This window comes from Labrus bergylta, chromosome 19 (assembly GCF_963930695.1).
Source record: "Labrus bergylta chromosome 19, fLabBer1.1, whole genome shotgun sequence".
NCBI classification, from domain to species: domain Eukaryota; kingdom Metazoa; phylum Chordata; class Actinopteri; order Labriformes; family Labridae; genus Labrus; species Labrus bergylta.
The window spans coordinates 3,223,800-3,238,409 of record NC_089213.1 but is presented as its reverse complement, the minus strand read 5'-3'; the positions used below and the strand labels follow the sequence as shown (position 1 = coordinate 3,238,409).

The 14,610-nt window shown below is 42.2% G+C and overlaps 1 protein-coding gene across 3 annotated transcripts in view; it reads left to right on the top strand.

Annotated features, from left to right (window-relative positions):
• Positions 1-3,465: 3,465 nt before the first annotated feature.
• Positions 3,466-14,610, top strand: part of LOC109997830 (ephrin type-A receptor 7-like) — a 173,439-nt gene continuing 162,294 nt past the window's right edge. For 2 of the 3 annotated variants that reach the window (XM_029280889.2, XM_065947839.1), the window contains exon 1: positions 3,466-3,760. In XM_029280889.2, coding sequence (XP_029136722.2) covers positions 3,682-3,760 — 79 coding nt within the window. In that variant the 5' untranslated portion in view covers positions 3,466-3,681. The remainder of the gene's footprint in view (positions 3,761-14,610) is intronic. The other variant, XM_065947840.1, reaches the window with a different exon arrangement.

Below are 14,610 nucleotides of genomic sequence, written 5' to 3'. Positions count from 1 at the left end.
ACAGTGACATCATGCAGAAGAAATAGAGAGAGAAGGGACAGCATGTCAGGCAATATAGAAACTTGTACACACTGACATCTGTGTTAAACAGCTTTTTATCAGCTGTCACTGGGAGCGTTGACATGTGGCCCTACTGTGCCTTGTTAGCTGAGTTGGCCCCCTTAATATTGACCCATATTTACATCAAGGCCTCCTAGTGGTTGTACTTATAGGGGCACATTATAAAGAGCAATATGGTTTGCATCAGGAGATGGTTGGGGTGAGCACAGGATTTTTTCCCAAGAGGATTTGAGTCTACTGTACATCCAGGATTAACCCAAAAGCCAAAGTTGATCAATTTAAAAAGACACACATATTGTGATGCGAAACGTCAAAAGTCGAAGTTCAAAGGCGTCAATATAGGACTCAATTTACATCCAACACACAATGATTTTATTTTCACTTTTACAGTGATTTACAGTAAAGTATTTGTGCCTTCCACAGAATTTTTCCATGCCATCCAGAGTAAAATTTCTGCTTGAAGTTAGGACGAGCGATTGTGAGAACACAGCAGGGAATTTAGCGGCGAGCGAGAAGGGGGGTGTTGATGACATGTATGCATCGTAGCCGGTACAATACACTGGATTGTGCAGCTGGCGATCCCTGCACGTCACCGAATCGCTTCACTATGTTTTCTGTATGTTGTTTTCCGCTCTTTCATTGAATTTTTCAACATGTCCAACCACATTTAAAAAAACACAAAAAAAATGTCATCATAGCATTAGACTCTGTTGCTTTGTCCGCCATCTCCTGATGTGCTGAAAACTTTCAGGAGTGCATATATAAAAACGACTATCCATAAACTGGTCCTTGTTTATCCAGAACCTGTGAGACATTTACAAACATTTACCTCACAGTGGGAGATTTGTTGGTGTCGACTGGATTCTGACTACTCTAAATACTCAGATGTGTGTGGCATTAATAAAATGTACTGGGCTGCATACGTGTCTCAATGTGTGTGTGTTGTGGAATTGACATCAATTTCCTCAGCGCCCCCCTCTCTTTCCTCCATCAGGTTGTGATTTACATCTTTTTTTCTATTTTTCCCTGGTGATTGTGTCCCTGATCAATAATGCAAACACGTGTGTGTGGGTCTGTTGCAGCAGGTTTACTCTTCCTGTGTGGCCATGTGTTGACAGTGGGCTTGAGGGGGGGAAAGGGAGCTTATGGTGAACACCTAAGGCTAGAGATAAACATTCAATTTCTCTGAGTCAACCATTCCCGTTAATAACAAAACAACTTACCAGGGAGCTGATGGCCTAGAGGTTAAGTCATGGCCTATGTACAGAGGCTATAGTCGGCTCGGGTTCAAGTCTGACCTGCATGTCATTCCCCACTCTCTCTCCTTGATTTCATTTTAATAAATGTAGTTAAATAAACTTAATATTTAAGAATTTTATTTTGAAATTGTTATAGTCATAGTGGCTAGAGCATAAAATAGACTTGTTGTGGAGCCTGTTCATGAAAGCCTGTGAGCGCAGAGACGCAGGGTGAGGGGAGTGGGGCTGTTGGCCTCTGTCCTCAGTGAGTAATGACCACAGAGGAGGACAGATGATCATGTTCATCAGCACTCAGAACTGCGGCTAGCAGCCCCCCTGCTGGGGAGGATCAGTCTAGCTGATGGCCCGTAATCTGTGTGAGCGTGTGTTTTTGTGTGTGTGTGTGTGTGTGTGTGTGTGTGTGTGTGTGTGTGTGTGTGTGTGTGTGTGTGTGTGTGTGTGTGTGTGTGTGTGTGTGTGAGCCTGTGGTCGAGTAGAGAGAGTGAAGATGGAGAGAGGAGGGGGGGCTGGGTGACAACTGTGATAATGAGTCTTACTGCTAATTATAGAGCATATAGGAAGGAGTGTGTGTGTGTTTGTGTGTGTCTGTGTGTGTGTGTGTGTGTGTGTGTGTGGGTGTGTGTGTGTGTGTGTGTGTATGAGTGAGTGTATACCGTTGCACACAGTGGAGGGTAGTTTGAGTTTGTGAGATATTACAAACTACTGATTGTATTTATTACAGAGATGTTGCTGGGCTTTCTCAAGGGGATAATAATGTGTGCCAACTAGCCGTTTCATTAGCATCATCATTTAAGTTTGAATAGTAGCTAACTGGCTGAAACTGGAGGTAAATGGTGAAGAGCTGCAAAGTGCACGCTCTGTATTAATACCTCAGGTGTTTTACTGCTTAATGCTTTTGAGGAAGTTTCCTCTCAGGCATCTGTATTCCTTGATCCAAAGGTAATCTCTCTTTACTGATTTATACAAGTGGGTAAGTGACACAACTTTTGGTTCTATTTATAGTCCGAGCTGTATCATCCAGGAGCGTCCTGCAGGCTTTGTCTGTGTGTATTTGTAGAAATCGTAACATATCGACCATCATTCAATCTTGACTTCAAATCTGCAATCATCCAAAAGGTGGAGGTTCTTTTTTTAAGCTCTCAGTGTTATCGTTACAAAAATCAGTTTGTTGCTTGTCCATAAGATATAAACTGAACTCCTTCCCAAGTTAAAATGCTACACTGATCAATTGAAGCCAGTGCTTGATTATGTGTAGGTAACCGTAAGTGTGTGTGTGTCTTACTCTTACTATGATGCAAAACGTTGAAACTTCATTCTTTCCCCCCTCTCAAACCCAGCAGCAGAGGGCTCAATAATATTTGATTTTTTGAGCAGAACACTAACAACGAGACCTCTCACTTTCAGTAGCATCAGATCAATGATCCCCTAAGAGAGGAAATTATTTCCCTTATAGGAATGATCTCAAGTCAGTTTTAGACTTTGAGTGAAAAAATAAGTAAATGTTCAAAGTTAAGCACAATCCATTATTACGATGAAATGATGCTGTGTTAACTTTCAGAGTGTTTGAGGACATCAATGGGATTTTCTCCATGAAAAACTAATTTTGTAATTTTCACATTTGTTCTAAAGTACTTAAAAATATATGAATAATTATAATATGTTAATTAATAATACTTATATTATTACAAGTCCAAGACTGTTCCATCTGCAGTTTTTGCTTTTTGAATTTTTGTGTTATCAATTTGTGACTTTTTATGAACAGCTCATACTCATACATGTTACTTAAAGAACAGTGGGGGGTCCCCAGTTTCTGTCATCCTTATTTTGGGGTTCAGGACCTGAAAAGTTTGGGAACCCCTGCTCTAGAACACTGAACTGACAGTGAGGGACCCCCCTTTGGAAACATGATATTTTGATCAGTAAGTGCAGGATTCTGTGAGCAGAGGAATAAAACCTTTACTATGGTATTAAACAGAAAATATCCAGAGCCCCCTCCACTTTCTCCACTTTCTCCAAAAAAACACAGCCTGTAAAAAATGCACTACACTGCGAGGCTGACTCCGCTGATTGTGTTTGAAACACCTGCGCGCAGATTTCCGGTTGCCGCTCACTGATAGGTCGACCCTGGCGTACCCTCCACTCCACATCCACACTTCATTGCGCTCTCGCGGTGTCAATCTCGCCCGGTAAACCCTCCCCCGAGATATGAAATAGGCCGTGTGGCTGCTCGGATCCAGCACTATTTGCCCAGACGGCTCTTCCGCTCCTTTCAGAAAAACGGTGAAGTGCGTCTCTGCTGCGGTGCGTTGCGCGCAGGCTTGGAGAGAGATGACAAGAGCCCCGCGGAACTGGCCAGACAAACATGGATCTCCGTAAAACGCTGGTTTCGGTGCTTTGGATATTATTGCTGAACATAGAAGAAGCCTGTCACGCCGAGGAAGGTATGTTGAAACCCGGCGTGTGTGTGATGATTTTGGCTCGCTTGTACCCAAACCGGTCTCCGCAGCAGCAGTGAGCGATGATCGACAGACAGATGCCCACACAGCGGAGGAGAGAGTTTGGCATTTTGCACTTGTCCTGTGAGAGAAAGAAATGTGTAATGTGTCCAATAATAATAATAAAAAAAAACCATTTATATAATCGAAGTTAAAACACTCTGAATTGCTTCAACCGTACTTGTAGTCCAAATATGAAAACCTGACGCGTCTCTGGAAGCTGTGTGTGACAGATTTACGCATTTGGGGCTCATAAAACTGTAAGCGTTTCTCTCCAAATAATCCACACATGCGAACAAATAAGAAGCTTTTACACTGTACAATGTTTGTCACTCAGTGGCAAGAAAAATCTTGATTGACATGACAAGCAGGGCATTTTATTCCAAAAAGCTCGTCAATAAAAAACAAAACGTTCACTGTATCTTACACAGCTCTCATTTGTGCCGACTTCAGGGAACAGATAGTAAAAACAGGTAGTGAGCTAAATCACTAATGTAGGAGATGTTTTTAGAGGCAAATAAATAAAATGGTCATATTTCGTGCTGCTACACACATAACGGAGCCACAGTCTGCTTCAGGATCTACTTTATGATTTATTCAGGGAGCAAAAAGTCAGATTGGTTCCCGTTATGAGAGAGAAACATCCCCCGGTTGGTTGTCACAAACACTAACATCTTGTGCTCAGCTTTTTTTTGCCTCGGCATTTGTGTGCAACTGGTTTCTTTGTATTTTTACATCCTCTGTGGCATGGACGCATAAAGAAGCATTAAACCCCCTCTGCATGCCTTTAAACCTCTCCTCTCATTTACTCTCTGTAACAAATACTCCCTCTGTCAGTTTTTAACAAGTGGTCAGCTGTTTGTCGGAAGTAATCTAAGGATCATTTTAGAAACAGAAAGACAGCAGAGTAATGTGTAATCAAGCTTTTATGCAGATTTTGGTATCTGGATTTGGATGTGCTTTCACCTTAAGGTCTCTCCTCCTGCTGGGGTTCAACAGTTTACCAGCAGCCTGCACTCACAAATAAGCCGACACATTTGAAACCTACACAACTTACATGATCTAAACTTAGGAGCAGTGCAGTGTGTGTGTGTGTGTGTGTGTGTGTGTGTGTGTGTGTGTGTGTGTGTGTGTGTGTGTGTGTGTGTGTGTGTGTGTGTGTGTTTCTGACCTGCCGGCTCCAGCAAAAGCCAGGAAAGTCATCCTAATCAGTTCCTAGATGCTGAAGTGGAAAGTAGCATAATGTGGGTCTAAAGAGGAGATTCATAGACGTGCACACACGCTCATGTAGCACGCTAACAGTCTTCATCATTCCATCACATATAAACAGTGTCCTTTATGGACATTTGGCATGCATGAACACTCCCCATCCATACATCATTGACACACATTTAATGCCCTCCTGTGCACACACACTCGCCTGGCACGTACATGCAAGACTTGCATGCGAGCCTTCTCTTTGTACACTGCATGGTGTGACATCTTCTCGTACTTAAGAGCCGCTTTAGTGCGTGCACACAGAATCAACCCTTTTTATTTCAACACACTTCTCTCCAGCTTTGGATGCATCACACACTTGACACACACACACATGCACGCACGCACACGCTCAGACTCGTTGCCAGATTGATTCGGTTCCCTGGAATGCTGGGTAGCCGGATTTGGAAGCTAGCTTTTGTTTAATTGATGTTGTGACAGCGATTAATTGCTGTGAAAGCAATGTGCTCCTGAAGGCTGCTATTGGCAGAGAGTCTGCTCGCTGTTCTCAAGGATTTGGGGAGAGACGGAAGAAACGCTGGAGAGAGTTTTTCGCTTCTTTTAATTTTTCCTCTACGATTTATATGCAAATCAAACGAGGCGATTGAACTACCTGTTTGAGTGAAACTCTTCTGTGAGAGCTGAGATTCAACAAAGGAAGTGTGTGCACAAATCGTTCCTGTTTTGAGAAAATTTGGAGCATCTGTTAAAACCTCCTTTTAGATTATATTACAGTATTTATGTCTCGTTGCTCACTAATTTATGAGATGTCTTTTTTGCAGAGCGTCCTTGTGCCTAGTTGAATCTTTCAGCAGCTTAGTTTTACATTTTTACACATCTCCCCGTCTTTGCTCGTATTTCATTCTTCCTAATGTGCCCTTTTTCCTTCCCTCTTGTTTTTTCCTTTTTTTTTGGTTGTTCTTCTTCCTTTCACTTTCTTCCGTTCTTTGTTCTGTTTTTCTTTGTTGTATCTACGAGACAATATTTTCTTATGTTGTAGTTCTTTCTTTTTCTGTCCCATCCTCCAGTTTTCCTTTGTTCTTCCCACCGTCCATATGTCATCTTCTTCCACTCCTCCTCTCCTGAAAATACCTCCTGCATCCTGAGCTGACTTAGCAAACACTAATATGTTGGAGGGGGGTTTGAGGGGGGAGGGAGCGGGGCGTCCACTATCCCATACACCTCACACGCAGTCAATCTAACCACTCCCCCCCCCCCCCCCCCCCCTTCAGGCTGCTTTTCTCATTCCTCCACGCCTCACCACTAACACACCTTGGCATCTCATCGGGATCTCATTTACTTCCTCCTCCCTCTCCTCCCTCCTTCCTTCCCTCCCTCCCGCTGCAGCCATCCATTCTGCAGCAGGGCACCGGCTCGGCGCAGAACAATAGAGAGGCCGTCTGATGGAGAGAGAGGAGGGAAGTGATTGAGGGCGAGGGAGTCTCAGGCGGTAACCTGTGGGATCATCCTGTTTGTGCGCGGGCCGCGTGCAGCTCCGCTTGATGCCCTGTCATGTCTCGAGTCTTTGGAGGTGACTCGACTGCTCCTTGTTTGCTGGCAGGCTTTGGAATGGCTTTTTTTTACCTGCAGTCTTATTACGCTGCTGTGCCTCAAAAAAAGCACCCTGTGTCATGTGTAATTTACAGCTGACATTTCCTACCATGATGCTTTGTGAAGCTGGGGAAAGTCACAGCAAACAGACTATAAGACATGTCAGAAATATCTGGAAAAACACAAACAATGTGACTGCTCTGAAGTCTGAAAGTCATCCCTGGTTCCTCGATTAAATAAATGGATCATTCCTTCAAAATCTGTCTCATCTTCAAGTTTGAAAATTCTTATAAGTCAAGCACTCTTGAAGCCTTTGTGAAATCTGGTTCCCTTTATAGTTGTCATCACGTGTAGTGTGATACTATAGCACAGAAAATTAAGGTGCGCTGCTGATGTTCTGTGTGAGTGCAGGGACTGTTTTAAGTAGCAGAGCAAAAGGTAAAAGTGTCAGCTTGTTGGTGGATTGTTTGTCTAACTTTTCTGCCAGTGACTGCAGCTTTAATTCCGTCTCAGTGTCCCCTGTTGACCCCCTGTGTGTGTGTGTGTGTGTGTGTGTGTGTGTGTGTGTGTGTGTGTGTGTGTGTGTGTGTTTTTGTGTGTAGAGAGACCGTGGCTTTGTGTGTATGTGACTTCACCTCCTAACTTACCAGGGACTCTGATTCTTTTGTTTTCACCAGTTTTTCTTCCATCTTTTTGTCTCTGTATGTTTTATAAAGTGGAGTCATCCGGCCTTGGACAAAAAGTGAAGTTTGGTGCTCTAGCTGAGACATTTTCCACTTGCAGAGTTGCATTTTTTAAGCTCAAATTGCCCGGCACAGGAGGACGACTTTGCTTCTGAATAGTGTGTTTTATGTGTGAGCTTGTCCCTCTTAAATCTGCCTTGAGTTCAGTTTGAACCTTAAGAGCTACAAATATCGCTGTTTTTCTCTTGTCTTCATTCTTTCTGTAGGCGTGAAGCTGCATTTTTTGACTGCATCCCAGCAGACTTTTAGTTCAAAATTGTGTTCCGCAGAATCATCCATTATCAACTTTCTGTTTACTAAGTGATCTGCTGCAATGTGCATTACAGTGAGGCCAAGGCAATCTGTGAATTATTGCTTATTTAAGTGCTTTTGTTGGGACTACAATGCAACAGTAGTGCCATTTATTTGGACCAACCTGCCGTATCATGATTTTAAAAGCCTTCCAATTTCTGTTTACTGCTGACTTGAATGCAGCTTAATTAAACCGACTATTCAGTATTAAACTCCACTCATATGTCACATGATTACTTGATGATATAATAAGCACTTAGAAGCGATCTGATTGACTAATACTGGGTTGTTTTTTTTTTTTTATCAACGATTGCCAAACTGGCGGTGGAGGAGCTCTCCACCCTCCCAGGCTTCTAATGGGACTAATTGTGTGTGATTGATGCCGGCTTATTTCTGCTCTGCTGCCACTGCCCGTGCCGGGTCCGTCTTTGGCTGGCGGGGAACGGGCCTTGGACCCGGATCAGATGATGGCGACCTCAGCGAGTACGAAAGGTCAGAGTGATTTGTGAAGATGGCAGCGGAGTCATTTTCAGGAGGGACGAGGGGGGGGAGTTTCATCCCCCAAAAAATGATGCATTACAAGCAGAAAACGAAAGACGAGGTGTGTTAGGTCGAGGGGTGAGAAATAAGTGATGCCGGGGTTGAAGCGGAAAAAAAAGCGAGGGATTGGTGGATGAGGGAGTGACAGGAAGAAAATTGGAGGCGAGGAAAAAAGCGAGCGAGCAATGAGGGAATTGTAAGCTGCCAGCACTGCTTTGTTCCACACCTCCTGTATGTTACATGTAATCAAACAGACCATGGGTTCCCAAAGCAAGTCAATGCAGCAGCCCGGCCACATCCTTATTTACCTCCCACTCCAGTGGAACACATCGACTGAGATGGAGGGATGGATTGTGTGTGTGCGTGCGTGTCTATTGGATCCCAATAGGGTCACCTGATTTCTTTTGTCCGGGGTGAGGACGCAGCTACAGCATCGCCGCTGTTCTGCTGGATCGGCAAGAATGAGCCATCAGCAGGGTGGGAGTGTGTCTCTTTGTGTGTGTGTGTGCATGCGTGTGGGATTTAGCAGGTGCTTCAGCCATATTGGACAGTGAGGAAGGGGCTCTGTGCAGCTGTGATAGATGACGGAACTGCAGATGGGCTGCATCATTTTATTTGATGAATCTATGCGGAAAAATAGCTTCTTCAGCGGTTGATTACTTGGATGCAAATTCAACATTGTCTGCACATGTTTTCTCCATGTGTTTGTCTACATTTACCTGCAGTCTATATAAGATGCTTTAAGATAATTTCCCACTGTTGTCTGTAATGTTTTGGCTGTTCCTCAAATCATCCTCACACTTTGCAGCTTCAGGAAGCCGGTTTATGTTTGGCTGTCTTCCATAAATCTTAAAGAACTTGTTTTTATGGTTGATTATCTGAAAATATGATGAAGCGTTATTAATTAGGTGCGGGTCATAATTGAATCAATGTAGCAACCAAATGAATTCAGCATGGACAAAGAAGCTCAGATCACAAATGGCAGCAGGAGAGACAAACACAATTTGGACAGTAGGAAAGTATTCCTTTAGTTAAATCAGTTACATAATTGATTCTCTAGCTTTTCATTTAAGAACCCCTAGACTGACTCAAATTAGACCCTGGACCTCCATTTGAATAGAGCCTGTCCCGCCCAAGGTCCTCCATCTTAATTTTTCAGCTCTTGTATTTTACTGCAGAACATATGGGAAACCTATTTTGTCATTCTGTTACTTATGGAGGGAGAAATAAACAGCTGCTGATCCACTTGAACACCCTGAAGTACCCCTGGGGGTCCAAGGACCCCCCTGTGAGAACCACTATACTTCTAAAAACTAACATCACTTTATGAATAAAGTAAATCATAAATGCATGTCAAACATTAGCACATTCCAGGGTCTCTTTGAGGAATATTTACTGCTATTTTTATTTTATTTCATGGAATTTAAATATGAGTGAAAATGATCGGTACTTAAGTGGCATATAAAGCCACATTTGCTGTGGTTAATTGTCAACATGGAAGAAATTACAACATTTAAAGTCATTAATTTACTAATTTAAATACTATTACCACACACTACATGTGCTAACTTAATAATTAGAACTTGCTCTGTAACCATAGGCTGTATAAAACATGGACGCAGTCTCACTGACATCACACAGTGGAATCAGAAAAGGCATTTTGAAGCCCAACGATAGCTGCCACCATGTTGAAAATGTTGACTCCATAACTTACTTTGAGCAATCTAGTAACAGAAAAAGAGGTGGAGGTTAGATGGGCCTTAAGCCTCCTGTCAAAAAGCGACAACTTTTCTACCTGTCATTCAACTCGGCCACGCCCTTAATTATACAAATGTATGAATAACTGTTAAGATAATGAAATCAAAACTTTGCGTTTTAACTATAAATAAATTACCTCTTGATACCAAAGTATTTCTTAAATAAATAATCAATTATTTGTTCTGTAAAAATGGGGATTTTTATTTTGGACTTTAAATGGATTCATTCTCTTTTGGAACCAGCCTCAAGTGGACACTTGAGAAACTGCAGTTTTTTAAACGTCCTTATTGGCTCCATTTTTTAACACTGCAGGCAACCAATGATTATTTTTGTCATCTGTTATTTCATTGATTTACAGACAATGAGAAAGAAAAATGACAAGTTACAATTTCCTAAAGCAGGAGCTGATGGTTATTTGTACGAACTACAATTAAAAATCCTACGATGTTCAATTGTACCTCATAAAAGAAACATTTTATCCTCCCATTACGAATCAAAATATTTTAATATATTTTTTGCTTTGAGTAGTTCACTCATGTTGCTGCTTTAATAGAATCTGTCCCCTGTAGTTCACATTCAGTAATTTAAGGACTTGAGGTTCACAGGTTGTGTTTCATCGTAAACGGGCAGTCATGTTTTTTTATTCCCAACTTTTCCATTATTTGCAAGGTCACCCACATTATCATAAAGCAGAGAGGAAACCGACAAGTGTCTGGCTGAAAGCATGCATGAGTTTGTTTATTCTTATATAATAGAGAGAAAAAGATCATCTAACGCTGCACACTGTTTGTGAAGAGCAGAGCAAGAGCTGCTTTAGCAAACACATCCGGCTTTCATGCCAGAGCCTTATGTAAACATCTCAAGGGCCTGTTCTCCAGAAGGTTCTCTAAAGGTTATATGCAAAAAAGTTTAATAAAAATAACTAGATTTTTTATTTTTTTTAATATCTCCCACCACCCACACCAGCAGCTTCTTGTGTATGAGACATATTTCCAACTGATTCTCATCCGGATGTCTCAAACATATTATTCATCTCTGCAGCCTTTGTTGGGATGCTAATGGATTAGAGGAGTTTTTCTTTGGCAGGCGTTGCAGTCCTTAGGTGTCTAAAGTTGATGAATGTCACTGGTGTGTGTTTGTGCAGAGCTGGAGCTGTGCTCTTGGCAGAAGTTTGTGCTCAGGGTGTTTTGCATTGAGAGTAAACACGAACTACATTAATGCAAGCCCTCGATGTGGGCGGGCATGCTGGGAATTGAACTGACAACTCGGCGGAGCTCAGTCAGTCCAACACCCTCACACTCCCAAAGATTTTCATTTCATTCCCTTGTATTCCGATGGTGAAAACATTAACACCCACTCTTTTAGACATGAGTATGAAAAACAAACTCATGAATACAGATCCAGTATATCAATTGGGACTTCATAATTTCTGCATTTCATTTGTGGTTGAACAAACTGGAGCTACTGGTAAAATACAGTTCATGGCAACATGAAAATTGAAAAACAAAACTGAAACTAACAGCAAATTTCTGTTGACCCCAGATCGGTTGGTTTACCAATTGTTGGGGTTGTATCAAGTCAACTTTGGTTATATTCTTTAATAATTATGTTTAATTATTAATAATATAAATAACACTATCGTTAAACTATGTTTAATCAACTCTTGGGGCACCACCCTGTAATCAGGGAAATATAATCAGGGAAAACACAATTTTCTACCTACCAATGAACAACGAAGGTGGACTCACATTTGTATGATCCGACCCTGCACCCTGTAATACAGCAATCTTTTTTTTATTTGGCTGTTGTGAGGAAAATGCTTGGGAAGGAATTGTAACCCATGTGTTTGTGTGTAGAGGCAGTCCGCTACAGGAGGTTAAATGTGTTGCCCTTCCTTTGAGATGTAGGCTTAGAGACCATCAGCCTCAATTTAGGCTGGTTTAGGAGGCCACATCACACTGTCATTGAGGTGACAGAGGTCCACATGGTTTGTAAAAGGCAAGGAACCCATTCTTGTTGGAGGAAACGCTGTCTTTGTAGACTGTATTTTGGCACAACAGTTCAATACTTAATTTTGGTGAAGTGGGAATACCGAACAAGTCCTCACTTCCATGTTGTCAGAAATGGCAGCTGGTTCTGTTGCCCGAAGCTCCAAAACATGAGAATCTAAAAAAGAGAAATCACTCAGAAAACAGTGAAAAATTTAGCACCATGGCTAGACACACTGAATCTATCGAATTGGATTGCCAAGTGTGGCTAACGTTAGCAGTGCTAACGCCGTCAGCCTTTGGTCCTCCTTGCATGTTAATATCTATGTGTGTACAACTTTAATTAAATTTTTTTCAAAATACTGCTGAACTGCAATGCAACACTGTCTGTCCGCTGTGCTGGTTTACATCCAGGAAGTAGTGCATTATGGCAGCGTGACAGTCACCATTTATAGGAGCTACTTGCAAGGGTTACAACATTTCATCATTTAGTCAAATCACAAACATGCCTGGTGCCTACAGGCTTGAATGAGCTGCTGTAGTTAACATTTTGGGTAAAACACGTTGAATTAACATTTTCCGTTCTTTTTTTTGTTATTTTATCCCAACATTTAGTGGACTGTTCTTTCCACTACCAGCTCCTTTCTATGCAGACCTTCTTTGCATTTGTCATAATCATTAAGTCAGTTCCATATATATTTCCATATCGGGTCACCTGCTGCTGTAAGATTTTGCCGTTTTCACCATAAGGAGAGTGTCATCTGCGTAGAGTTATTCATCATTTCATTGTTACCATCAGTCTGGGAGACATGCTTCTTTAGACACGAGGTCATCCAGCTTGCTTTGTGCGTTTTCAGATTGGCTGCAGCTGAGGCCATATTGTCCAGGTCCAGTTATGTAACACAGACAGGAGTGACTTCTCATCTTGTTAAAACATAACTCTGCAGTGCTTTTTTCACATGTCCGTGTACCCAACTGGCTGTCCATGTTTTAAAGACACATGAGAAACCACGTCTATTCTTGCCCGTGCTCTCAGCAGTCTGCTCTCTTTCTAGCCATCGCACACGCAAACACACACTCACACACACTCACACACACACACACACACACACATACACACACACACTCACACACACACACGTGGCATACTCGGAGACCTCACACACCTCTACAGCTGAACTCTGTGTATCTCTCTCCCATCGTCCTCTCTGCTTTGTCAGTGTCCGCCTCACTTGCTCTGGGTCTTGCTGAGGATGGCTGGCCTTCAGATGCCGCCTCTTAATGTGCTTTCCATGTCTGCTGACACTCCCCTGCAAAGTCTGAAACCGATAACACATGCCAGGAGAAGTACATTTTGTGTGTGTGTGTGTGTGTGTGTGTGTGTGTGTGTGTGTGTGTGTGTGTGTGTGTGTGTGTGTGTGTGTGTGTGTGTGTGTGTGTGTGTGTGTGTGTGTGTGTGTGTGTGTGTGTGTGTGTGTGTGTGTGTGTGTGTGTGTGTGTGTGTGTGTGTTGCAAATGAGGTGAAAAAGTCTGCAGCTTACATTAACATGTTTATTATTGTACATCCTTCTGCACTTAACTGCTTTCTTCTCTTGCTCCTGATTAAACGCTGCATCACGCTTCTGCACTCACTCTCGCATGTTTCGCCGCCACAAACCGCAATTTCTTCTATAAACACGGCAGCATTATTTATAAATGTTTGACGCTTTTCTGTGCGTTGTGCTGAAGCATTTCTTAATCTGTTATGTAACAATTGGGCACTTAAAGAGTAAAGAAAAGCCCTTCAAGTGCACCAAGACACAGCAGAAAGTCATAAAGAATGAGGGATGTCCTTCTAGTTGACTATTCTAAAGATAAGAACACACTTAGAAAAAAAATTATGCACAATTTATTGTAACACAGCTGGACGTGGGATCACAGTGTCGCTAACTTTAGCAGTGCTAGCATCGCAAGCCTTCGGCCCTCCTTCCAGGTGAACTTTCACGACTTACCTTGACGTGTGATGCTCTTGAGTGCTTGTATGCCATTTTAACCGGACACAGCCGTCTAGTAATTCTGGTGTCGACCAGCAAGAGTGACAATGTTTAAACATAAAATTGGCTAAATGTGGCACTTCCCTTGTCTTGACTATGAGTTTGCCTCCAGTTGAAGCTGTATGACAAGGAACACAGGTTACCCCGGTGTATGTTTGTTGTATTTAGTTTAACTTTCGGAAAAGTGAAACTCAGTTGTTTGCTTCTGAACAGAACTCTATACAAAATCAGTGGAGTTCTCTTTGAATAAACACTAATCAAGGATGATGTTAAAAAATATAAAATTGATATCACAAAGGACTTTTTTCGTCATCTAATTCTCAAAATGTGCTGCCTGTTCCCTTCATACAAATTGAAATGATGCAGACTCAGGTGTAACGGCTACAAGTGGCAAGTGTGCTTTACGCAATAGCCTCTTTTTGAAAGTTTTTTTAATGTAGCCCCAAACTTGAAAAGGAAGACAAAGTCGCTCCTGTGAACTCCAATTTTCACTATTTGTTTTTTTTCTGTTGTCAGACTTGTAGCATCACACATGTTAAAAATCTCCTCAAGCCCCCCTGCCCAGCAGTTTCTATGTAGTCCTTGTCTTTGCTTGTGATCCCTCCTTCTGTCCGTGCTCACTGGTGGTAATGACC